General features: G+C 41.1%; 1 protein-coding gene across 2 annotated transcripts in view; it reads left to right on the top strand.

The window, feature by feature from the left end:
* The window catches only part of LOC119156410 (glypican-5-like), a 384,241-nt gene that overhangs the window by 119,721 nt on the left and 239,323 nt on the right, over nt 1–25,197 (top strand). The window contains exons 4-6 of one of the 2 annotated variants that reach the window (XM_037406093.1): nt 9,933–10,063; nt 14,901–14,960; nt 16,875–17,000. In XM_037406093.1, coding sequence (XP_037261990.1) covers nt 9,933–10,063; nt 14,901–14,960; nt 16,875–17,000 — 317 coding nt within the window. The remainder of the gene's footprint in view (nt 1–9,932; nt 10,064–14,900; nt 14,961–16,874; nt 17,001–25,197) is intronic. The other variant, XM_037406094.1, reaches the window with a different exon arrangement.

Below are 25,197 nucleotides of genomic sequence, written 5' to 3'. Positions count from 1 at the left end.
ACCAAGAAGCTTGGTTCTTAGGATATATCTGTCTGCAGAGAAAGAGGAGATTTTGACCAGGAGCTGTCAAAACTGTGAGCCTGAGGTCCCTTCTCTTCTGCGTGGACATTCTGACTGTCCCTTCACCACCCTGGGGCTTGTCCCCAGCTCATGCCACCCTGCTTTCAAGCACTGTGCAGAGGGAAAGGGACCCACGCAGAATACACAATGATTTTGAGAAGCTTTTCAAATTATCTGAGAGCCTGTAGCATGAACAGTTATGTAGTTTATTTGCATAATTTGATATCTAATTAATGTAATACTTTACAGACATCGAATCAGTGTAAGCCATGGAGTAAGCAAAACCGAATCTTGTTTTGTTACTGTTCATTCATTGCCGCCTTTTGGATACACTGTGTAATGCTTGCGCCATAAACATTACTAAGAAACAGTTCTGTTTGATTTGTATAAAGATTGGAGACAAAATACTTCAGTTGAAAGCTGTGTTTGGAATGAATAGACCAAAAGACCTGCTAGGATAAATGTTTTGGTTTTCTGGGCTTGTGCCTAAATACCTGAGTGGTGATGCCCACCTGTGAAAACTCAAAAATGAAGCTGCATCGCATGCTCAGAGAATTCTGTAACAGATCAGGGTCAGGTTCCTAGTCATTCATTGCAAATTTTAATTTGTTCATATATGAAGATGAGTGTTTGCAGTCAACTTGGCTGGTTAGTCAGAATCACTCCTGCAATTCCGTTGTTGCTATGATCGCCCTAACTATGTATAGAGGAACACGAAGCTACAGCTGGGTCAGGCTAATGGTCTCTTCTACCCAGTCATCTTTGGCAATACCAAGAGGAGATGCTGTTTTCGGAGAAATGCTCCCTCGTTCAGTAGCTTGCCCTTTGTGTTGATTCATTATATCACTGGTCCATGTTGTGAATTCTGCTGCCGGCAGCAGAAACTCTCTAAAAGCAGCAGGGCTGTGTTGGGGTGGTGGTCAAACCAGCTGCAGTTAGTGAAAAAGGTCCCGATCTTATCTCAGAGAGCTCTTGGGCATCATCAAGGAGTAAGGTACAGATCAACATTGCTAAAGTTACCGTGAGGGAAAAATGGCTTATTTATAGCTGTGGCTGTCTTGTAATCTGACATAGAGCAAATGGAAGAGTGATGCGCTCGTTTTTTGACTAAAAATATCTAGGAGGTATCCAAGTCTAAGGAAAGATGTTTTTTTCCAGAATTGCCTGTGCCAGCTGGTGACCTGCCTGGATGATGGGTACGAGCCCTTCTGCTTGTCAGTCCCTTGCTGCTGGAGGCTGCCAGCCCTCACCGCAGTCAGTGGTGGTGTTCTCTAACCAGCTCAGCTCAACGCTGACGTTTGGCTGCTGTGACTGCAGAGGGCCAAGGAGCATCACCACTGGGTCCTGCCAGCAGAGGTGGGGTGGTGCCAGCCTTGCTGCACCAGCTGGGGCCAGCTGGTGGTGGTACCAAGGTGGTGGTACCGCCTTGGCACTGGGAGCCACTCTGTGCTGGGGACTTGTGTCTGCAGCGATAACTGCAGCAGCTTGGTGCTTAGTCTGGAGAACTCTTGGGAAGTAGGGAAAGCCCTGAAAGGATAATTGTGTTTTTTCCTTTATATATATGTGTGTGTGTGTGTTTTTGTAAGGTGTATGACCTTTCTCCGCCACTTTTTATACTTGGTTATTGACCCTTTGAAGAGCAAACTACGAAGGGTTTTCCTTCGTTACATTTTAGGCTTGCAGTGATAAAAGAAGTTCCAGTAATATTTTAATAATGACTTTCACTCAAGAATAAATAATAAACACATAATGTGTGGTACCATTTGGATATACTGTTAATTAATTTGAAATGTGGTAAAAGGGAAATTTGAATAAAATATTTTAATTTATTTTTTTCTTATCTTTAAAATTACCCAATTTTTCTGAGAGCTCTTAAAGTGACTCACTTGGATTGATTCCCAATGGAATTTTCCTTCCATACTTGATTATTGTAATTAATTATAAAATTGAGCTTAACCTTTCTAGGTTGTCAATATCTAAGGACAAATGTCACAACTAACAAAGGCCAGGAAAAGATTAGTCCTGGATCTTGGGGGTGTTGTGGGGGAGGAGGGAGGCTGTCGTTACCTCTCAGGTGCTGTGAGTATTTTGGTTTGGATTTATAAATTATTACTGCTTCTCTTCTCAGCTGGGTAAATACATATATGATTTGAACAAGAATGTTTTAAAAAATCCTAACAAAATAGACCAAGTTATTGATTTATGTGTGCTTAAAGGATATTACACGTGGAGCTTAACTGCGGATAGTTCAATATCCTGACCAGTGTATGCAATTTTAAAAGCCAGTGAGAGCATAAAAGAATATAATTGTAATTTATGGTAAAAATTTGTTAGATATAAGCTATATAGAATTCTTGAAATGTTTGATAGTGTGACATATTTCTTTATTTTATACTTTTCCAGAAATCCTCAACCTACTATCCCTATGAACAAAGACTGTATGCATGCATGCAGGTGCAGGCTTTGTGGCATGCCCAGTCTCTTGGCTCAGTACAGATTATCTAACTTCTCTATCTTAACGTTGTTCTAGAATAAGGCCCCAAATTCTTGTTATTTGTCCTTTGCATTTTTAATCTGGGAGAAGGCCTTGCAGGATTTGATCCCTTTGAGTAGCTGCTGCAGATTTTGACCATTGTGTGTGCCCAGTGTCGATGCCTGGAAGGATGTCTCTTCTGCTGCACACAGAGCCTACAAAAGACAGCGATGTCGATTCACACAACCACAAAACCTTCTAATATCACTTATTTCTCTCTTTTCAGGAGCCAGTTTCAGGGCTGTTTGCAGAATACTACTGCTACTCCCCTTTTGCTGAACACTTACCTTAATATATATTTAGTAATCTGGAAATGTGAGCTTAGTTCAAAAGATGAATTGCGGAGCAGGTGAACAAAATCTTTAAGCAACACTTATTTATAAGGGCGTCCAGGATTATGTCTTGGCCTTGTAATACCTCAGGTTGGACCCATGGGAAAATGTAAGGGGAAGTTGATTGCAGCCATGTAAGTTATTCTCCTCTAAATTCAGTACGCTTGAAACCTGCACCTGAAGCTTGGGTGAGTTGGCATCCTATAAAATATTGGAAGTTCCTATGACTAATTAATTCTGCTTCTCCCCATACCTCCCTATTTATATGTATACCTGTAAAATGGCAATGCATTTCTGAGTTTGGAATGGGAAGCATGGGACAGCATACATGTTACTGGTCCAGCTCCCAGCTGGTTGAACCTACCATACAGTTGGGGAGGTCGTCTGAGATCTTTTTGGCTACTGCTCATTAAGGAAGTGGCAGTAACCAGGTGTTGCCTTAAGGAAGACATTACAGTGTGTGAACTGTCGAAAGGGTACATGTTCTCCCATCGAAAGACCTAGGAATCATTTCAGGTTTGTGATTTGCTTCTCCCTGTTCTTTACTGGCACGTGGCAGCTTCATTCCTGTTCTGGGCGAATGTTGCTCTAGCAGCTCTGCTACATGGCTGAAGTATAACTGGTCTCTGGGTTTTTCAGCCATTCCTTGACCTTGAAATGGATGCCTAAAGTTTATAGTCTACATTTCTAGCCAGGGAATTTATTAGAGCTTTCTGGAGTTACTGATTTGAAGTTCCAGTTTTTTGAGACTCTAAATAATTCTTAAACATTTTTTTCCCTTTTTGTATGGGGGATATAGTCCCCAGAGAAAAAGCGTGAGGGTCTTACACTATAACTTGTTGTCAAACAACTCTGCAAGCTGATGTTGAGGATTTTTATAGTTATGGTTTCCAAATCTTTCTGAGACAGGAGGCACTTTCTGTGTTGACACTGTGACAGTCTGTCTTTTGCAGTTAGGGAGAAGCAAGAAGATCCTCCCAGTTTGGTTGTTCAGGTGCCTCATCCCTGGGCATTTGTACAGGAGGCAGGATTTCCCTGGCTTTGGGTGCAGAGCAGTAGCTCACCAGAGCGGGTAAGCGCATTGAAATAGATGGGGTTAAGTTGGGGAACTGAAAATTGTTTCAGCATCAATTAATCCATGTCAGTTATGTTAAAGAGTGCTCCATTACTTCTGCATTCTTGCTAAGACTACTTTCCTGTTGATTTTTTTTTTTTTGTTTTGTTTGAGGAAGATTGTGAGACATAAGAGTAACAGGAGCCCAGATGTTTCATAAAAATTATCAGGACAATCTGTATCTTAATCTCTTTGTACTTGTCCATGTTTTTCAGGATACGCCTATAGCATCTCCTTGTTTCCTCCGAATGTGAGCTCTTTCTTTTACAGGACTGTTGTTTATTTCTGGCACATTTGTATCTTGATTCCAAAACTGAACCTAGAAATATTGCTGTAATTGAAATTACTTGATTAAAGACAGGTGTTTCCAGAGGCAGCGGAGAACACACAGAGCCTCATTTTTTATGGATTTAAATTCCATGGCTGAATTATTTGATGTCTAAGTAAGTGTCAACTCTGACAGAAGGTTTTTCTGCCCCTGAGGAATTCATGCTACTGCTCTCCTTGGAGGAATCTCAAGTACCTAAAAATGGTCAACTTCTCTAACTGCCAGTTTTCAGAAATCTTTAGAAAATTAATCTACATTAAACAATCCGATAGGTTCAGGATGAGAGAGAGGAGAATGCTCCCCTCCCGAGTAAAATACAACATATTCCTGTAGGAAAATGAATTGGTAATCCCATAGTTTGTTTATGTATTGCTGAACTTTGCTACCAGCAAAACACTGCATTTATAATAGGTAACATATTCTGTAAGAGAGAGAATATTTAAAAGAAGGCAAGATCAAAGGTCTTATCGTAATGATCTTCCTTACTCTCTCTTCATTGCCTCTCTATGGAGTGCAAGATTTTGTTTGCTAAGCTATAAGCAGTGGCAAGGTTCAATAAGCCCCAGCTTACGTTTTATCAAATGTGCTCCCACTCATCTTTTGAGCATTGGAAATGGGCATTTTGCAACAAAACTATAGTAATAGGTGACAGCCACTCCAAAGGAGAGGATTCTGTATTTACGTAATAAACTTTGGGCGATTGCTTGGTCAACAAAAAATGACAAAATATCTGTTGGTGTCTTATGCCGTTGGTAATCAGGGGATAAGGGTATGTCTGACCCAAAGGAAATGATGTTTTGTGGTGAACCTGCAAGTCTGGAAATGCAAACCTGATTCCCCCACAGCCCAGTGTTTCTTGCTTCCCTCACTTCCAGCGCGGTGGCTGGAACCAGCGAGCTGCAGCTGTGATTTGAGTGCATTGTGTGATTGCGCCTGCGCCGTGGGATGCGGCGGTGCTGACACCTGCGCAGCCTGCGGGAATCGGGGTGCAGGGGGGTGACCTGCCAGAGCCGCTTACCCAGATGCTGGTTTTTCAGAGCTGAGTTGGGTTACAGGTCGGGGTGGGTGGGAAGCTGCTGGAAAACGTGTCAGCGTTTTCATGATAACTCAAAGCCCAATCACTTGGAAAATCTTGTATTTTAAAATACTGAGCTTCCTGTTACAAAATCAAAGAAAATTACTGCTCTGAACTAGTGAAAATGTCCCCTGCTTTAGAGAGATAAGAGTCTCTTGGTATCCAGAAGGGCGTGACATTTTCCCCTTGTTTGATTATATTAGGTGTATTAAATATGACCTCAATGTTTAAGGTTGCTCAAGCTGCAGGAGTTCAAAAGATTTTGGATGAGACTTTTTTGATTTATTTTGCTAAGCCTCTGCAATAATTGTAAATGGTCATTTTTTTTATAAGAGCAAATAGTAAGAGGTCAAATAATCCACATATATATATATATGACTTTGTATTTCATTACAAAGGAAAGTACACAGGAGAAGAAATGTAGCTATGGTTGTAAGAAGGATAGATATTTAAGAAGAATCATTGCTGTATAAGTAAAAAACTTGCAATCCAGAGAAAATTGTGTAGAAATCTGAAACATTATTGATAATTAAGAAAATAATTGAGGTATGAGAAATACTAGTTTTCAGCTATAGGTTTTCACTGCTAGAAGGCAGACTTGATTAAATATCATCAAAGAGACAAGAGGAATGACCTTAGTGTTGTCATAGTTAATCAGGGATAATTTTCTATCGGTTTGTAGTTTAAGATTGGCAGGCTTATTTTTAGATTTAAAAAAAAAAATCACAGAAATAAATAACCCTAGTTGTTCTTTACATTGATTTCTGATTATTGTGAGTACTTCAAATCTAATTTGGGAAAGAACAATGGATTTTCTGTAATTTTTATTAAATTTTATTACACGTATTGCCAGTTCTTTGCAGCTAATGTTTTGTGGTTCTCTTGCCTTTCACAGTATTTTAATTTTTTTCTTATTGTGTCAAATTAGAGTGTTCAGTGTCAGTTTAGGAAAGTTAGCTTCTGTTTAAATAAATAAAAAGTCACCTAGTTTACACTGTCAGTTGAAGAGATAACTTGGAAGCAGTAAGTCGAACTTAGAAGGAAATAAATCTTTAAAATCCCAGTCACCATTTTTAGTGGTGCTGTTTTTTCCTTCGGGTGGTGAGGTTTGGTTCATCAGCTCCAAGTTAAACTGACAGGGCAGTTCTCAGGTACCCTTAGATGGGATGGAAACCCTCCATGTTCCTTATTCCTTACTGTTGTTAACAGACAGGTAATTTGTAGCAGGAGGTTCCAGATGCTGCAGGTCCAGAAAACACGTTCTTTTTTTTATGCCATGCATTTAATTTACACAACTTTAACTCATTCTTTGTAAATGGCCTAGTTTGGATGTTTAAGATGGTTTTCTTTACATGACTGTTCTCATTCTTGCCATCAATTTTGTGACGGCCAAACCTAGCTGGTAAAATTCAGCCTTTTTCTTATTTTATTTTGAAGAAAAATACCCATTTCAGTAAGATGTGAAAATTAGTCCACATGGGAAAAAAAAAAAGATAAAAAAAATAAAAATCAGGTTTCTGTTTAATTCATCCAAAATCTGAAATAAACGTGCCAAACAGGGATAACTCAAGGTCGATGGGTGACAGTCTCTTGGGAATGAGTTTGGTCTTTGCATCCAGAGGTGTAGGGTACACCCACATTCACTGACATAAGTTTTCCAACCACCTGTACACACCACGGGAGCAGCGGTGGGCTGAAATCCTGCATCCTTGCTGCCCCGAAGAGGCTGGGAATGAAGAAGATGATCCATGCTAACTTTGAAGAAACTTCATGCTGGAAGGAGTGGGAAGCAAGGAGGGCGGCTGGGCTGCCAGCCTGGTCCCGCTGGGGCGGCCGGGCTCCTGCAGCCGAGGTGGGACCAGCCTGGAGCTGGGTCTGGGCCAGGGCACTGCCTGTGTGCAGGGCAAGCTGGGGTCTGCCATGGGCAGAAATCACTTGGTGCCTTTGCACCAGTTTCCCATCACTTTTTGTTCCTTTAAGTGTCAGGTGCTGTTTGACAGGGACTTGCCTCATGATCTTTTTTTTTTTTTCTTCCCAGTAAAACTCAGTCTGGATCTTCAGCTGAGACATGTAAGAGCTACTGATATTACAAATACTGTGTCATTATTTTATCTTCCATCTTCACCTCAGACTAAATTGTTTGTTCTGTAGTTCAAGTTATGGAGCATTGCTAGTGTTTCTTAGGATATTAATGAGAAGAAAGGCACTAAAAAGCCTACAAGACAGAAAAGTGTGAATGTGATTTAGCCTTTCATTTAACGAATTACTTCGTTTTCAATGGAGTAAACTGGTTAAAATTTTCCACTGAGAAATATTGTTTCCTTAAAATACTGTGGCTTTGTTTAATATGCAGCAAACTGTTATTACTGGGTAAAAAGAAAACCCCAAAGTTAAGGTTTGGCATAGAAAATATTGAAACTTCTGCAACTGAAAGAGTCATTTTATTTCTATGGTATCAAAAATATAAATCAAAACAAAGTGAGTATTTTCATTTGGGTGCTTAAATTATCGATTCGCTACAAAAATGATGATTTTAAATCTCTTTGAAACTTCTCACAGGAAAACAAAACAACTTGGTTTTCATTGCTTATGTATGCAAGAACCACATTGCTTTCCCAAACCTCCCTGGTATTAGTTGGTTAAAACTGTCTTAAATCCATAGTGACTAGACTTGAGGTGTATGTAATTTGACGACGTGAACTTTAGTGACATGATGTAATCTAAGATGGATTTTGCAGAAATCTATGCTGGGAATTTGGGTCTGCGTGCTGTAGGAGACCTGGGAAACACGGGGCACAGGAGAGCAAGCATCATGTGCAGGAATGTGGTCCAGCTGTGTTAAACCCTCTGTCCAGATCCAAAAGGCTCCAATAGCATTTCTGGTTTATGTTTTCATCTGCATAGAGAGTTTTGCTGTTGTGGTGGAGTATTTTTGGTTGTGTGGGGTTTTTTTCTTCTTAGAAGTTTAGAAGGGACTGAAATAGACTATTTTATTTCAAAAAGTTCTTTTAAAACAATGCTGTGCTAGTCCCTGGTGAGACCAAAACGATATACACAGCGCGTGGTGTTGACTGAGGCAGCTAGCTCTCGCTCTGACTGCCAGAGATATGTCAGGATGGATCCAGTATGTTCTCATTCATTTGCTACAGCTTTAGGTTCCTCACAGCACGTTATACTGGACCAGGCTGTAACTCATACAACTAAAGTTGATGTTAAGTGTCCTGCCTGTACAGCTGCCAACTTTTCATATTCAATTGCCCTATTTTTTTCACAGGAAAATGTCTTAGCTTTACATGGCAGTAGCTTTCCTGGAGGAAACGGGCAAAGGTAAAGAAAATTGTGCTGTACTTCCACGATTGTATACATCATAGTGGTGCAAAGGGGCAGAGAAAACGATTTGACGTCTTCTGTGGTCTGAAATATTCTGCAGATAGGCAGTTGTGACTCAGTAAGGGTTTTAAAGATGCAGTAAAATGCACAGAGCAGCAAGAATCGATCTCACCCTGGTTATAATGGAAAACTGAAGAAGGGATATCAAAATCGGTGCTGTGTGGGATGATGGATTCTGTGTGATTAAGGTCTCTGGTAGTACCATGCCCACACTAGGATTTCTTTTTGTCTTTGCTTGAGGATTTAAGTGTAGGTGAAAACATTACAGATAACTTATTTGTGGATTAGAAAGGGAAGAAGTTGGTCTTACTATTGTCACTTAAAGCTGTTACAGCAAATAAAGGTAGCAGGATGCAGGAGCAGTGTCAGATCTACGGTGTGCAGAGGATAAGCACCAGCTTGCCTCTTCGGGGTCTTGTAGCAAATCCCCTATGAGAAGCTTCCCGAAGGGCAGTAAGAGCAAATGGCTGAGCCATGTTCCAAACCTAGGATCCAAGGCACTGGTGATTCCAAGGCCTGGAACTTCTCTTTTTGTTCTGTTTTGTCCAAGAAAATATTTTTGTTGATTTGTTGAAAAGATTCAGTTGATGCTGAATTCTTTTGCTAATTTCCTTGTTTTAAGGGACCGTTGTCCAGTTAAAGGCTGGAAGACTCAGCTGTCTTCTGATTACAAGCCCTTTCAAACCCCAAATAGACTGCTTTTTATATACAGGGCAGATGTTCCACCAAAATCTATGTACCTTCACACTCCAGGTATGTTTCTAAAGAGATGATTTTTGATTGTGATAGATTGGTTTGGCAATGTTTCCATCAGTTGCTATTTCAGCCTGTTTCTAGGCGTGCTATAGTCCAGGTATCCAGTGACAAATCCATGACTGTTGGCTTTCAGGTAGCATTGCTCCTTGCACTGCCTTGTAATTTGGTCATTCTGATGCAGGGGACAAGTTTCCAGGTCCTGGAAAGAAGAATCCTTTCTTTCTCTCACCCAGACACCTTCTCTTGCAGTAAACACCGACCACAAGGAACAAGCAGACCTTTGGGCAATTGTAAATCAGTTTCTCCATTCAAACCCAATTTTCCTTTCCCTTCCTTTCGTACAGGTTGATAAAGTGTGTGGACAGCCCAAACGACAAGAAGGGAATCTGTCATCAGACAATATAGTGCCAGTGAAGGAGGCGACTGAAACCCAGACGTTTGTGATGGCTCACACTAGTCTGAACAATAAAAGAAGGTAACCCTAAGCAATAGCTGCTGTGAAAGAAACTCTCTGCCTCACGATTTGTGTTAATGGTTCCTTGCACCGTAGCGTCTCAGCCAGAGCCAGAGTTGTCGCCCTGCCTGTGTGCTGTCCAGCTGTTGCCACCACTGACAGTTGCACAGATGTCCCTGTGCTATTGCTTTGCACATGTCTACCAGCAAAGCTTTTTACCGACCAGACCTGATGTCGTTGCTTAGCCCCAAGGGGTTTGTTATTTCCAGAAACTTTCAGTGAAAACGATGAAAACTTTTCCTCAATAAACTCTGAGTAATTTCAGCAGTGGAGTCTAAATTACTTAAAAGACAACTGCCCTTTAGGTCCTCAAGGACTTGGGCTTATCCAGGGGCAGAGGTGGGAAGGAGAAAGGGGTGAAAAGGAAAGAGTCATTAACCTGGCACACAGTCAGTCCCTCGTTTCCCAGGGCTGGGCAGGAGTAATAAGATCCCTTGCAATCTCCTGGGTTTGTTGCATAACAGAGAGAGAGCAGAAGCATTTCTGTGTAGCCTTGTTGTGTCTGTCTTGGCTTCTGCTCTTCAGCCGCGTGCCAGCTGAGACATTAGACAGCTGAATTGCTGCCGCTGGCCCTGGCATGAGTAGCGCTGCTCCCAGATCTCCTGCTCGCTCTTTTGCTTTCCCTCGCCTAGCTCCTGGATTGGTTTTCTGTAAACTGTAAGTGGGGAGGGAAGGATGTCTTTTCAGTCCCACTCATGAGTAGATGTCAGAGCTAACTGACCATAAAATCACAGTGACTTATTTCTGGCTAACATGTTGTTCTTTGTAACACCAGTATTAATCTGGAACAACCAGCAAAGTGAGTGGAATCATGCTGGGCTTGCACCTCTATCAGAGAACAGTATCGAATCTGCTTAGGGACTCAGTGTCTATCTCTGTATGTTGGATACGTGGATGACAGACAGCAATGTTAAAATTAGCATAAAATCCATAGCCTGGATTCTGGAGTTTGAGTTGTAAAGATGAGAGTGTTATCCATTTCTATTTTAATTATAATCTAAGCTTGCATGAATGAAACAAACACTGCTTTAAAAGATAAAAGTAATAGCAGCAAGCTAAGCTATTTGAGTGATAGCGGTATTTTTATCCCTTTGTAATTTAAAACCAAAACACAACAGTTTGTTCTAGTGCTTGGAGCTAATCAATTTTTACCATGCAAATCAGAGAAAAGAGCATTAAGGAAATTAAATTAATAAATTCAGCAGTAATAATCCAAAGAAAAGTTGTAGTACAATTAATGAAGTATGCTTTTAAAAATGCAGAGCCCTAGGCCACCTTCCACATAACTCATTGACTTCACTGAGATTTACGTGCTGGCAACCAGAAAGGCAGAATTATCTGCCTATTAATGGGTAACCTCTTCAACAGCTACAAATTGGTGTCTTGAGTGGCATGACAGCAGTTCTTTCTCACCTGAGATCTGCTCCTTCCCCTTCCCAACCATCTAGAATTATTTGGATATTGACCTTTTAAAATGTAAGACCTGTAGATGGAAATGAGAATACACTGAAACTAATATGTTGTAAATTAGACAGTTTCCCAAAATTAGTCTGCACCCTGAAAATTAATGTATCAAAACCCCCCAAACTAAGGGCATCCTTACGTAATTAGCATTACTGAAATACAGTGTTGACAGGTATTGTGGAGAGCCTATGCACCAACAATGAATGATGGAGCCATGCCATAATTAGTAAGAAGTGGAAAATATTATTAAATTTTCCACAACTTCCTATAAAACACATGGCGTGAAGCTTGTACTTTGCTTCGTGGAAATGATTGTGAAACAGTAGAGTGAAATACACAGTGATTGGCTACATCGCTGTGGTGTTCATCATCTATCATCTAATCACATATGATATCAATAAAATGCAATTTTAGGTACTAAAATTTTATAATGGATGGGTGAAATCATTCCTGCAGAGGGTTGTGCAAAATGCACTTAAAGTGACAGATAACTGCTACAGGGGATCTAGATTATGAGAGAAATTATATGAATCTTTTTTGGTGCCGTTCCTTCTGGCGATTTAAAAAATGAAGAGCAATATCATCAGCTGTCTGTCAGTTTAGGTATGAGGTCACATAGGAATTGGCCTGAGTGAGTCTGGTCTGTGTAGTAGGCATCCTTCCAAATGATCCTTGATTTAAGGGGAATATAGAATGTGACTCCTGCCTTTTAGAATAAGGAAAGAAAAAGAGAAGGAATGAGCCAGCACTCCCCAAGCAAACAGAAAACCTGTGGCTCGTTACCTTAATCAAAATATCCCCGAGCTCGAAGAGAAGCATCAATCTGGTTGGCACATCTGTAGGAGACACCACGATAAGGTGGCCTCTCATCTCTTCTGTGGTACCTGCCTAGAGATGCCCTTAGGAACCTAGTGCCGAACAGCCCATACCTGCGTATGTACGTTTGCTCCAAAGGTATCGCCAAGCTGCTCTTCCAAAAAGCCTGAGAACCTCTGGTTTCAGCTGCTCGGTAGAGTGAAGGCTGCTCGTGCAGTTGGAAAGTGGGGCTGTAAAGATTGTGGCTCTTTGCCTTTACAGCTTCGGACTGAGGTTAACCTTTGGGAGCCTGGCGGGAGGCAGCCCTCACCCTCTGCTGCTCTGCACAGTGTGATCCTGCGTGGTTTCTGAATTCACATAGCAACTGGGTCCCCTCTTGCAGTTGTTGAACCCTTTTCTGCTCCTCTTACTCTCATGGGTTCCTGGGAGATTTCCCATCTTTATTTCCCTCTGGATTCCATTCCTGCATATTTCTAGTTATAAAACACTAAGTGTCAGGGACAATAGTGCAAGAAGCTGAAGCTTGAATAAATGTTGCATGATCCTTTTCCTCTCTGATTAAGCTGAAAAGCACAGCTTTTTTTTCCTTTTTGGTTTTTGTTTTTTTTTTTTTTTTTTTTTTTTTGCATTACACAATCGTATTCAGGGATTAACCGAAACTGTCAGGATTGCTGCTGTAGTCATTTTTTTAATGTGGAGGTTACTACAATATGTAATAGAGATGACAAGAAAATTAAAACCATACGATGGTACAGGGAATGTACATAGCATGTGCAGAATCTCAATCAGTAAATTGGAATGTTATTGCTGAGTTCAGCACAAAGTACTATTCTGGGCAGGGTCCGGACTCCTAGCAAAGTTGAAAACCTGCCTTTTAGCATGTCTGCTGCATGAAATATTTCAAACCACTAAACATAGACTGGTTACAGATTTGTATATGAAAATATTTTAATAAAACTGTAACATGACATTAGGTTCCTCATTGGAGGAGACAGGCTTTGTAATGATATTTTGTTGGGATTTCTTTGTTATACTGTAAACTTAGGGTCCTTATATACATCTAAAAAAAATAAAATGATTTGAGTTTCTTTGGGAATGTTTGAAGTTGATGGCATCTATTTTATTTAAGATTAACTATCTATTATGTCAGTCATCACATGATATTATTAAAATATGAATATTTAAGTGCTAGTACAAAACACATTATTAATGCCAAATGTAAATTAACTTACTGTGGAAATGAATCCAACGTTTCTGACTGACTGGCCAAGGCAGAAGTTTCAGCAAGTCCAGATTTTTCCTGTTACAAATTCTTATTTCCTTTTTTGACTGGCTGTGTTGGAATCGCTGCTTCAGTGATGGCAGGTGACACTCACCTGATGATCAGGGCAGGTCTCTCCCGTGGCCACCCCTGCCATTAGCTCCCAGAAAGGACAAAGACAAAGCTGCCATCATCTGGGTGTCCTCAGAGCTGCTGAAGGTGATGCTTACTCTCTCCAGCAAGGGTTAACTGGACTGGCAAGTAGCATTGAACCTGTTTGCAGGCATGTGTTAATCCAGCTGTTAACATTACTTTATACATGAGAGTACAGGTGCAAGAGAGAGTAGAACGTGGTATCGAATCATGTAAGTGGAAAATTGCGTCATGATGTTAATGGTAAATACAATGTTTATTGTATTTAAACACATATATTTAAATATATGTACATTAAATACATTTAAATACATATATTTATCACATATAGTTATACATATACATAAACATAAATATATTGCATTTAAATACATACATTTTAATAGAATGTTTGATGTTAATTAAGGGACCTCAGCATATTGGTGCCACAAAATGCATTTGCACTAAATAACTAACGGGGTTATTTCCACAGTTCTTTCTCCAATATAACCTTAGAGCTCGTCTCTCCTGTTTTGTAGAGTTGCTCTTGTTTGGTTTGTTGTTTTTTTTCCTAGTGAAATCTGACCAGAACTGAACAGCAAACAAATCTATATTTACATTATTCATTAACAGACAGAAAATTGCTCATTGTACTAGAAAATGAATGCTACTCATTTGTATCCCCCTCCCATGGTTCTCATTCTAAACTGTTTGCTATTGTTTTCTTGTATAGCTTCATATATTTACAGTTCTTCCATTTGGTATCAGTTATAGTTAATTTAAGTACCACTGAATTTATTTTCAGCTTTTTGCTCTGTGTGCTGCATTTGTAATTGTGGTCTTACTTGAAAATGATTGGGAGGAACAATCTCACTTGTGTATTTTTTTCCAATATTGCATTGACATTTTTAATTGCATCTATGCTTTGGAAAAATCTCATGACAATTTTCCTCCTTATTTGTTTTCTTATATTATCCTATGCATGTGCTTGATGACCTTTCTTTCAAATAATTTTTACTTTTCTCTTTTGTTTCTCATTTCTTTTCCTCATTTGCCTGAATTCCTGCTTCTCCCCTACTCCCCAACCTCTCCTGATTGATGCTTGTTCTCCCCGGCCTATTCCAGTTCTCTGCCTCTGAAAGCTTCAAAGAATGACAAATCAAGAAGTTTGAAAAAAATCTCTCGGTAAGAATGAAAACAAGGTGACATACTTTGTCTCTACACTTAGCTCATCTGCAGTGTCAGCTGCTGTTCCAGCTGTAATCTAGGAATCGCCATACTTTTGATTACTGCTTTTATACTGCAGGGCAATGGGAAACTGTACATTTTCTGCCTGACAGTGTTTAGTTTTATACCGATGAAAAGTAAATATTTGCCCTCATTAGGATTAGGAGTTGGACACAGATCTCTGCATTTGCTCAGATGCTACTTCAAGATGTCAGGGCCCTGCTCTGCTCAAAATGCAAAGGAGTTTAAGCCTCTTGGGGCGAGCTGAGGAAGACAAGCTTTAGACTCCTAAAGGCTGCTCTTTTCCTCCTCCAAAGAATACTCTGTTTTAGAACCCGTAAAATCTTTGGCACCTGCATCACCTTTCACAGTTGCTTAGTTGATACTCAGGCTATTCTGCCAGGTGGGTGGCCTTCTGCCTGGGCCTGGCTTTACTGTATAAATAGCCAGAGCTCATGTCCCTTAGTCGGTGGTGAAGAGGTAGAAGTGCTGATCATAACCCCCCAAAAGCCTTTTTCTTTGCTTAAAATAACAGCTTTCTTGCATTGGTAGGGTAATGCAGTTCCTTAGGACCCTGCAGTGACTTACTGATCTAGAGCAGGATTTCACCATACATGAGATAAATGGGATGGCAAAACGCTTTTGAGAAAGCGTAAAGAGACCTATGGGGGGAGATGACCACTGCCTAAACCTTATAGATACCTAGCGGTGGACTTTGATATGGTTCAAAGCACCTTGCTCCCAAGAGAATGATAAATCCTGACTGGTTCTGTGCCAAGCTCCATCCAGCTGTATCCCCAGGCACCTCTTCCTGGTGCTTCCCTGACAGCCTGCCTGGAAGAAACCCTGAAAACCAGAGTGAGCCCTTTGGCCTTCCCAGTGGGGCTGGTGGGGGGCTTCCAAGACAAGCAGAGAACTCCCTGATAGCTCTACCTCAGTTTTTGACCTTGTTCTCAATATCTCTAACCCCTTATACCGAACAGGAGCTTCCAAAGCTGTGGAGGAGGCAGGGTAATTTCTCATTCTGAAATACTCTTTAATTGTGTGCTGAATTAACACTTGTTTTGTTACAGTTTATTTTTATGGCTACCTCGGCAAGATACACTTTATAGGTATAATCAGATTATAAAAAAGGCAGCCGTTTGCCTACAAGGCATTTTTCCATACACACATGATCAGAAATGGGCTGTTTGTACTGGCCAGGAGTTCTGGTTACTCGCCAAAGCAGCGGGCACAGCCTCCTCTTAACGAGAGAGCTGCCAGACATGGGGAGGGAGAGTTTCCTTTCTAGTAAGAATGTGACATGGGTAGTGGTGATGGGGAGGAGTCGGCCCCACCGCATCTCAAGGAGATGACTTTCTGTAGTGTTGCTGCAGGTGTGGGGTACTTATCGCATATTGCAGGTTTTGGGATGGGATGTTGGCTTTAGGAAGCCTTTTCCACCCAGGAGGCTGTTGTCAGTGTTCTTAATTCATCTCACGCATGTGCAGGAAATGGTGAAATACTCACTTCTAGTAACAGAAAAAGCATAGTCCTTTAATGGTGATATTTTGTCATCATTTTTAACCTGTTTATAGGGAAACAGTGGCCGTAGATTTTTTTTTTCCCCCCCCTCCAAATTTTGTGTTGGGATGTATTAATGTAATTTTTTAAAGCTACCCTTTGTGTGCAATAATGTGTATTAACGCAGGACTAGGTAAGACTGGATGATGCGTAGAAATAGAAATACACTAGAAACAGAAATCAGTCAACTTGGGCGACTTATTTCTGTAAGGGTTCTAAACTCTTAATCATGTGGAGAGTTAAGCTGACAGGGGGCTTAAACCCTGAGTTTGCTGTTCTGTTGTTAAATGTGTTCTTCCTGCATTACAGAGAGTTCATCAATTACATGAAGCGATCCCGAACCTTTTATGCCTCTATAGCAGAAAGGCTGTGTGATGGAGACCTGGTGATGAGAGACAGCTCAACCTGCTGGAACGGAGAGGATGTTGTCGAAAGGTAAAGTTAAGAGTAAAAGTTTTCCCTAATGGTGAAAAAAGTGACTTCATATCCTTCTGATGATCCAGGAGCATTCTGAGACACTTGCCATCATGATTCCCCTTCATAGTGAACTTGATGCTTAATTGAGCCAGGGCTTTGCTAAAATAAAAGGTTGTTAATGCTGAGTTTTGCATATCTGTATTAAATATAGCGGAATACTTTCTTGAAGGGCTGCTTTGTAGAGTCCCTTTCACTTTAGACATCTCTTTGTAGAGGGCTCTTACCCTCTGAAGCTCCGTTAGCAGGAGTACCTCCACGGCTGACTGGAGGGGTCCCTTCCAGCCTGCTGTTTGTAGGCTCATTAGTGCAGAGCTCAACCTCGTGTTTAGCCACAATTAGAAAATATGTAGCTCTTCCTGCAAAAGTGTCAGAAAAATAGTGACCAGAGCATTACGTTTTTTAAAGGATTTCCCTGCCGTTTCTTTTCAGAGTTTCTGACATAACACTTTGAATAAAAACTGTTTTTGGAATTGCCCTACAGCCTTACCAAAGCATGCTCTGCAGGAATTCTTATAAAATAACAATTAATAAATGCACTGTTCGGTGTCAGTAGAGCAGCTAGAAGCTCTGCAGGGTGAAAAGATCATTCTAGTTCATCAGCTAATTTTTTTGCCTCTGTATTTTATCAAAGTCTTTCCCTTCACCCTTTAGAATCCAAACTGGAAAATAACATTTGCAGTCTCCACGAGCTAAACTTCTTGCTGTCATTTCTCTTGCTCTGTGTAACATGAGGTAACGTTGCCCTGAGGAGAAAAAGAGGTATTCAGAATACAACTGTAGCTGTTACTATTACTGTCAAAATATACATCAGTTTTTGCAGTTGGTTGGAAGCTTGCCAGTGAATGTTTTCCAAAAATGCCTTTTTGTCGAAACAGAGACATTCCGTGGGATTGTATTGGCTTTCATGATGTTTCTTTTTGAAGTGTATTTTGTGGCCTGTAGCAGTTTTAAAAGATGAAGTTCTAGCATTCTGTTGTCTTGCTTTAAAATGATTGTCACGATTGAAAATTGTTTTGTAGGAACATATGGAATAATTCCGATGTGGAACATGGAGAGATGTTACAATTACTGACTGTCCCATTAAAGGGAGTTCTGACTCCCACACAGCTCTGCTTAGATTTCTCATGTGTAAATAACTTCAGCTTAATTACCTCTGAGATATTCAGAGATAAATACATGTCTAACATATTCAAAGATTACTTAAAAGTTTAATAATTCAACATACATTGGCATTACAAATGAATTGTAGAAGCATATATTTGAAGATTTTGGCAACAATGCAGTTATTCTAAATATTAATGTATAGTGATCGCAATACTGACTGATGTTTTTATGGTAAAAGTTATGGAGAGTGGGGAGGATATCACTGTTTCTAATCAGTATTTCCATTTCAGAGCCCCTTTTGCTGGTAATGTGTTGCTGGGTGCATAGTTAACTTTCAGAACAAACAGCTTTCTGACCAAAAAAACCCCAAGAAAAACATTTCCTATATCAACTCTCTGAACAAAAAATTAAGCAGAAATTTAGCTTTAGTTTTTCGTTTATTTTTGTTCACCAAAAAAGCGCCACTTAAACTGCTGATAGATATGTTTTAGAAAGGCATGAAGGGGAAAGCTGTTGTTTTTTTCCTTTGCCAGTCTGTATCGTTCTGAGAGCTGGAGACGTGGCAAAGTTTCAGTTTGAAAAGAAAAGAAAGCTGGGAGAAGTAGTAGGGAGAAGACTAGCAAGACCCCTCATATCTTGAATTAAAAAACACAAACAAGGGAAAAAAAAATCCCCAAACCTACACCCCAACAACCCCAACAACAGAGAGAGGGGAAAAAAACTAACTACCAAAACACCCACCACCAGTCCCTGAAATACATATTTGTAGTTAACGTATTAAATGGGCAAATTAGAATAGAAAAAGTTCACATGATTACTGAGACAGCAATATGTGTGTATTTATCAGTTCTGTCACAGCATTGATCTCCTTACAAGGAGGAGACTTTCTGGGCAGCCTGTACGGCCGGCAGTGCTACACAGCAACACAAACGTGGTGCCTGCTCGCTGGCAAATTTTACTCCTTTCCATCTGTTTTGTAGGCTGTACTTGTCACCAGTTGTCCCCACAGGAGAAATAAACCTGTCCTGGTGATGCCTGAAGATGCATTTCTCTTTGTTCTTTCTTCTTTCCCAGGAGACTGGAAGTTTAAGTATCAGCAGTAGTAAACAGCTCTGAACTCAAAATAGAGCCTTATTCTTAACTCTGTATCAGAAAATAGATCACCCCAGTTGATCTGGTGGATCTCTTGTGAACCTGAGTTTAAGGTTACTCAGGCTGCAGAACTGGCAAAAGCTGCAGTTCCTGTTTCCTTGATGCTTCTTGCATTTCATAATGCTGTTTGAAAGCTGAGTGATATTTACGCTGAATGCTAATTGGCATTCAAGCTCTTCAGGAAAAACAAACTCAACCTTTAAAACCAATTTAACACACAAACGCAGCCTGAAACAATACGAAATTATCATTCAGAAATGGGGATTGTGCATGCAGTTAGGAGAGAGGGCACTCAAGGTCTGTCGGAGGATCTGATAAACAGGATTCTTGTCGTACTTTTTTATTTTAGTGTAATTCTCTGGATTGGGTTTTATCATGTTTAAATCAATGCACTAGCAGGGGAAAAAAAAAAAAAAAGACAACACTTGAGACTTGAGCTGCTGGTAAATACAGCATAGAAAGACACAGGTTTTTTCCACCCGTTTGAGTGTACGTTTCTGACCTGCTCTTCAGATGAGCAGCAAAACGTGGCTTTGCTAGGAATCCTCTGGTGTCAGTGCAGGGCCTTTTTGAAGACATTACAAATACTTGCACCAGCAGTACTGTTTTTCTCTTAATTACTCTTGAGCAACTTGTTCCTGGAACAAGACTTCATGTAACAAATAGTCTGCGAGGCTAACAAAGGTCTGAGTATACAAACAATGTTCAGAGATGAGGCTAGAGCAGAAAAACTGGAAAAATATTTTGCAAAGTGAAGCAAGCTTGGAGAAGTTTCTGTGCTGGAACCTTTCTTTCCTGGCAGGGCGTCAGATGATTTTCTCAATACCGTGTCGGTAGAAGAGATTGCAGGAGAAACTGACAGCATGAACCATGATGCACTGCCAGGACCAGACACCATTCACCTAAGAACTCTAGAAGGACCAGAGGATTAAATAGCTGAATTATTCATGTGATGGTGTATTTTCCTTGAGTGCTCCAATAATAGACGATGGAAAGATGTGAAATGTGAAGATAACGTTATATTTTTAGCAAAATAAGGATTTCAGAAAGGTGTGGCCAGTGAAGTTGGTATGTAAAGCAAAACCTATAGAAACTATTAAGATATGAACATGGTATCTAGGGAAAGGAATCAACATGCTCTGACAGTCTTTAGAGGGAGATAACAAGCTTGTAGACAGGGCAGATAGCTATAGTCTGCCTGGATTTCTGATAGGTATTTGTTAAGGTCCTTCACACAGGGCTGGTAGAGATGAAGGTAAAGGGTAGGTAATAGATGCTCCTAAGTTACAGTGGAAGGAGGACAGCAGTGGCAGTGCATGGGGGTTTGTGCTGGAACCTGTGCTGTTCATGTCATAAAAAGACCTGTGAAGGGGAGTGAATACTGAGGTGACAGGATGTGCTGATCATACCAAGTTATCCTGGTTAGAAAAGACAAGGGTCAGCTGTGGTTAATTGTGGGAGGGACTCATGGCATGGACTGACTAGGCAATAAAAGAGCATATGAAGTTCACCACAGGCAAATGTAAAGTGATTCACCTAAGAAGAATAATGCTGATGTTACATACAGAATGGTGTGCGCTGAGGTGGCTTTCAGTGCTTCAGGCACATGGCACCTGCTGTTCTGCTGTCCCCCAGGCTCGGGAAGATAGAATACAACTGCAAATGTACAGGGCGAGCAACAAGGAGGGGGATCCAGGGCATGAAATGGATCCTGTATGTGGAATGACAGGCACTCCAGCCTGTTACAGGAAAGAGAGAAGGGAAATGTGATAGTGCCCTATAAAAATTGTGTGTGTTGAATGCTGAATAGGGATTTGCTGTTCACTGTTTCTTTCATTACAAGAACAAGGGGCATCTTAGTAAGTGATGGCTTGACAACAGAAGTAGATACTCCTTTGCTAAACTTTTGGTTAAGCTGTGAAACTTCTTGCCTCAAGATGTTTGGATGTTTAAAAAAATGAATGAATTAGTGAGTGAATTCATCTCCTAGAAGAGCAAATTATAAAATTACTATCTGAGCAGATATGAAGCAACCAGGTGTCACATCCAAGTCCCTTCCTCTAAAAGCTGAGGCAAAAGTTTCGATGAAAGATTTCCTCTGGTCACTCTTAGGCAGCTGCTCCCATGGATTTGGTTTCTGTAGGGGCTAAACTGCAGAAACCTTTCTCTCCTCAGGACTCTCTCTTCAACCAAGATAAATAAATGCTGGCATTGAATCACTTCTCTCTGTTCTTCCTGGCTGTGGCAGCTAAACGGGATTTGCTGTCTCAGGTCTCAGCCTCAAAATTGGCAGATTAGTGCAATGCAGCACCCAAGGACTTTCCCAAAAGCTCATCTTGAGTTTTTCTGTTGATATCAGATTTGCATCTTTGCACAAAATGTGGATTCCCTTTAGAACTCCTTTTTATGAAGTCTCTTTTTTTGTGAAGCCTTAGCTGCAGTGGAGCAGCCTTATCAGAGACTGCTCTTTCTGCCGCTAGAGAAGGGAAAAGGAGACGTGGTCTCACTGCCCGGCTGTGGGGGTATGCCTGTGTACAATGGGTGAATAATCCTGATAATCCTGGTTTGGAAATAGCACTTTAAAGGAACAGTAGCAGTGGGTTGTGAGTGCTGCAGTAAAGTTGGATAAAGTTGGATAATCATTCGCTCTTTCCATATCTGTCTGCCTACTTACCTCTTGCAGTTTATATGTCAAGACAGATGAAACAATCGTAAATAATAAATAGACAAGCAGTAATCTGTGTGTAGAAGGATGGTAACATTGTGAGTGTAGCTGGCATCTATTACAGCCAACTGTAGGCACTGCATATGCTCCCCCACTTTTGGCATGGCATTAGTTTTCAGAAAGGCGCTGACTGCAATCTGCAAACTTTCGACCGCAGTGCGCGCTGCTCAGGCTTCAAGGCTGGAGTGTGGAAGTTGCTCAGGGCATGTTCAGCAGCCCCAGCGCTTGCTTTTCAGATGTCAGTGACAGCCTCCTCCTTTGTATGTCCGGGCTTAATCCTGGGCAAAGGCGACGTTGCAGCACTGCTCTGCATCCCCCAGGGTCTGCTAGAAAGGGGCATTCTCAGGGCAGCTCCTAAAGATGTGTTCCCCAGTTATCATCACAGACATGGACGCGAGCCTTTAGCGTGACCATTTCAAAGAGACTCCTGCTACATGAACAACCTGTCTTGCAGGATTTTTGAAAGTTGAGAGGTCTGCTCGTGACTTGTGCTGAGTGCAGCCGGTTGTACATGGGGACCGTCCCACTGAGGAACAGACACCAAAACCTCTTATGCTGCTCCTATAAGGAAGTGGTGTCATTTTGAGTTGAAATTTAGAGGCTGGCCGATGCTTGCGAGAACGGTAAGATCACTGCTGCCACATCACATCTTTTCCCTTTAAAGGAATGGGCACTTACAATTACTTTGATGTACTCTAAAATCGCACCATCTCTGCTGTGATGCTGCGGTAAGCAAAAACCAGCTTGAGTCTCACAGTAGCAAAACATGAGCCAGTAATGAAGAAGAAAATTAAGTGACTGGTTTTGTTAATAGCAGAGGTGGCTGTCTGGGATCTGTGCAATAAAGCCCCTTTTACTCGGGTGCTGAAATATACTTTTCGGCTCTGTGGCCAGCGTACGATAGGCACGGACCTTCAGAGGAAGGGATGGTGCTGATAGCCCAGTGCTCACACTATCTGTACTTCGGGGGTTTTAATTCAGGCTAGCCCATTCCTGGGAACTGAACGCCACTAGCCATCCTTGAAGTGCGTCCTTTGTTGAAAAAGAATCTGGTTCTGAGATGGCTCTGCAGTATAAACTGGAGTGTGAAAATGGTGACACCTGGGCTTAATTGAAAAGTATAAACCTGATCAGAACTTCATGTGATAATGTAGACACACCTGGCGTCACCTGGACACCAGCATTTGAAGCCTGGGATCTGAAAGTTTTAACTTCCCCAAATAATAAGTACTTAGAAGTTGTAAGTAGTATGTATGTAGTTTGTTAAAAAGTTCTATCAACGCACCCTTTTGGTGCAGCAGCCTATGGTGACAATTTCTGGTAGCACACTGCCCCAACAGTGAGGTGATGTAGTGCTTCACAGCTCTCAGGCTAGGCTGGCTGGCTGGCTTTGTGGCTTTCTGACGAATTAATTCTGAGCCAGCCTGCCTCTGCTAGGTGTGCGAAGCCTGAGGAGATCACAGCAGGTACTGATGTGGCTGTGGGTGGAAACCTGAGGCCAGGCTCTTGGCTGCTTTTGATACTATATTTTCCATTTACAAACAAACAAACAGCACCTATTAGGACAGTGTCAGCCTTCAGGTTGACTGTGAAAAAGAAAGCTTTCAAAAGTTTGAAAGAGAATTTTTTCCTGGGAAGAAGCAAATCTGAATCATGACCATGATGTGCATGATGTTACATGACTTTTTCTAAGCAAAGAGTGGTGACGCTTCTAGGTCAGTGAGACATTTTACAAGTCACAATTGCACTGTAGATGCTCAGTTTGTTTTAAGAATTACTGCTACTTGATTTCTAACTGTGGAACATGACGGTTTCTACATATTAGGAGGTTAAAGAAAGGGATGTTGCTTTAGGAGGTTGGTTTGTTCATTTTTTTTTGGTTTGGTGGGTGTTTTTTTATTGGGTTGGTTTTTGTCTTGGTTTTTGGGTTTTGTGGTTTTGGGGTTTTTTTTGTTTGGGTTTATTTTGTTGTTGATTTTTGTTGGGTGTTTTTTTTTTTTTTTTTTTTGGGGTGGGATGAGTGAGTGACAGGATTGCTAGCTGCTTCAGAGATTCTTCACTTCAGGTGATTATTTTTTCCCACCCAAAAGCAAAGTAGGAGGAGGTGAATTAACAGGAGTTTTGGCAAGCCAATACTTTTGAAAACTTGAGAGTTAAAAATGTGGGAAAAAGGAAGAGTAGATTTACTGAGTGGCATGTATTGATGTTTAAATGTCTCCATCAATTTAATGCAGTTCTGTCTCTCGTTTTATTTTTAGCAGTCTTAAGTCAAACACTAGTTAGAATGGCCATCGCAGGTTTTGGTGGAATGCATCTCCAGCAAAGCAGAGCAGCTGTAGTGGTTGTTGTGGCCGACTGATCTATACTGTGTTTGTGAAATGGCTTAGTGAAGTCATGAAGAAATAGTAGATGGCGTCAAGAAGAAATCAACGTTGCTGAGATTTGTTTGTTTGTTTGCCACAGTCATCAAAATATTTCCAAAGTAAATGATGAAATGCTGCCTTAAATCCTGATGGTTATTCAGTGTTTCATCATGTTCTGACTAGGTCTTCAAAAAATATTTTGGAGCTGCTATTTCTCGTTCTAAATCTGCTATCTTGGACCTCTCTTTCCTTCTTTAAAATAAAAAAGTGTGTTCCTGTACGAACAGAATTGGGAAATCCATGTCTTAAAGAGCATTGACTTGCTTCAGACCAAAATATCAATTATGCTAATTCCATTTAAATGAGAGATCTCTGTAAGTCACTACTATTTGCGCTGAAGTTTAAGGCTGTTTCTAACATTATATATAGAAATGTTCTCTATTCTTTCGAAGTCTCTGAGGTGTGCTGCTCCAGAGGTGCCCCAGAGCAGAGGATCGCGCCGAGGGACCGTGGGGAGCTTTCCGTGAACTGGGAAAACTGAGAAGTGAGGGCAGAGGGAGAGGGTGCCCCAGTACCCCCAGAGAGCTGCCGCTCTGACTCCGTGTTGGCGGGGCCAGGAGTGAAGGTGGCCAAACCCCAACCCGTACAAAACCAACCCCCTGAGCATGAGTGGGCAGCCAGGGCATGGCACGGCAGCTGGCACAGTGAGGGTGAGCGAGGAGGGTGCCATCCCCCTGCCTGCTCAAAGAGGCAAGCTCCAGTAGTGGTCATTGCCTCCGCAGAAAAAACCTGGCCATGGTTTCTACTCGGT

Source organism: Falco rusticolus, chromosome 13 (genome assembly GCF_015220075.1).
Source record: "Falco rusticolus isolate bFalRus1 chromosome 13, bFalRus1.pri, whole genome shotgun sequence".
Lineage (NCBI taxonomy): Eukaryota > Metazoa > Chordata > Aves > Falconiformes > Falconidae > Falco > Falco rusticolus.
Note: the sequence above shows the minus strand (reverse complement) of the source record. Positions and strands in the feature narration are given on the sequence as shown.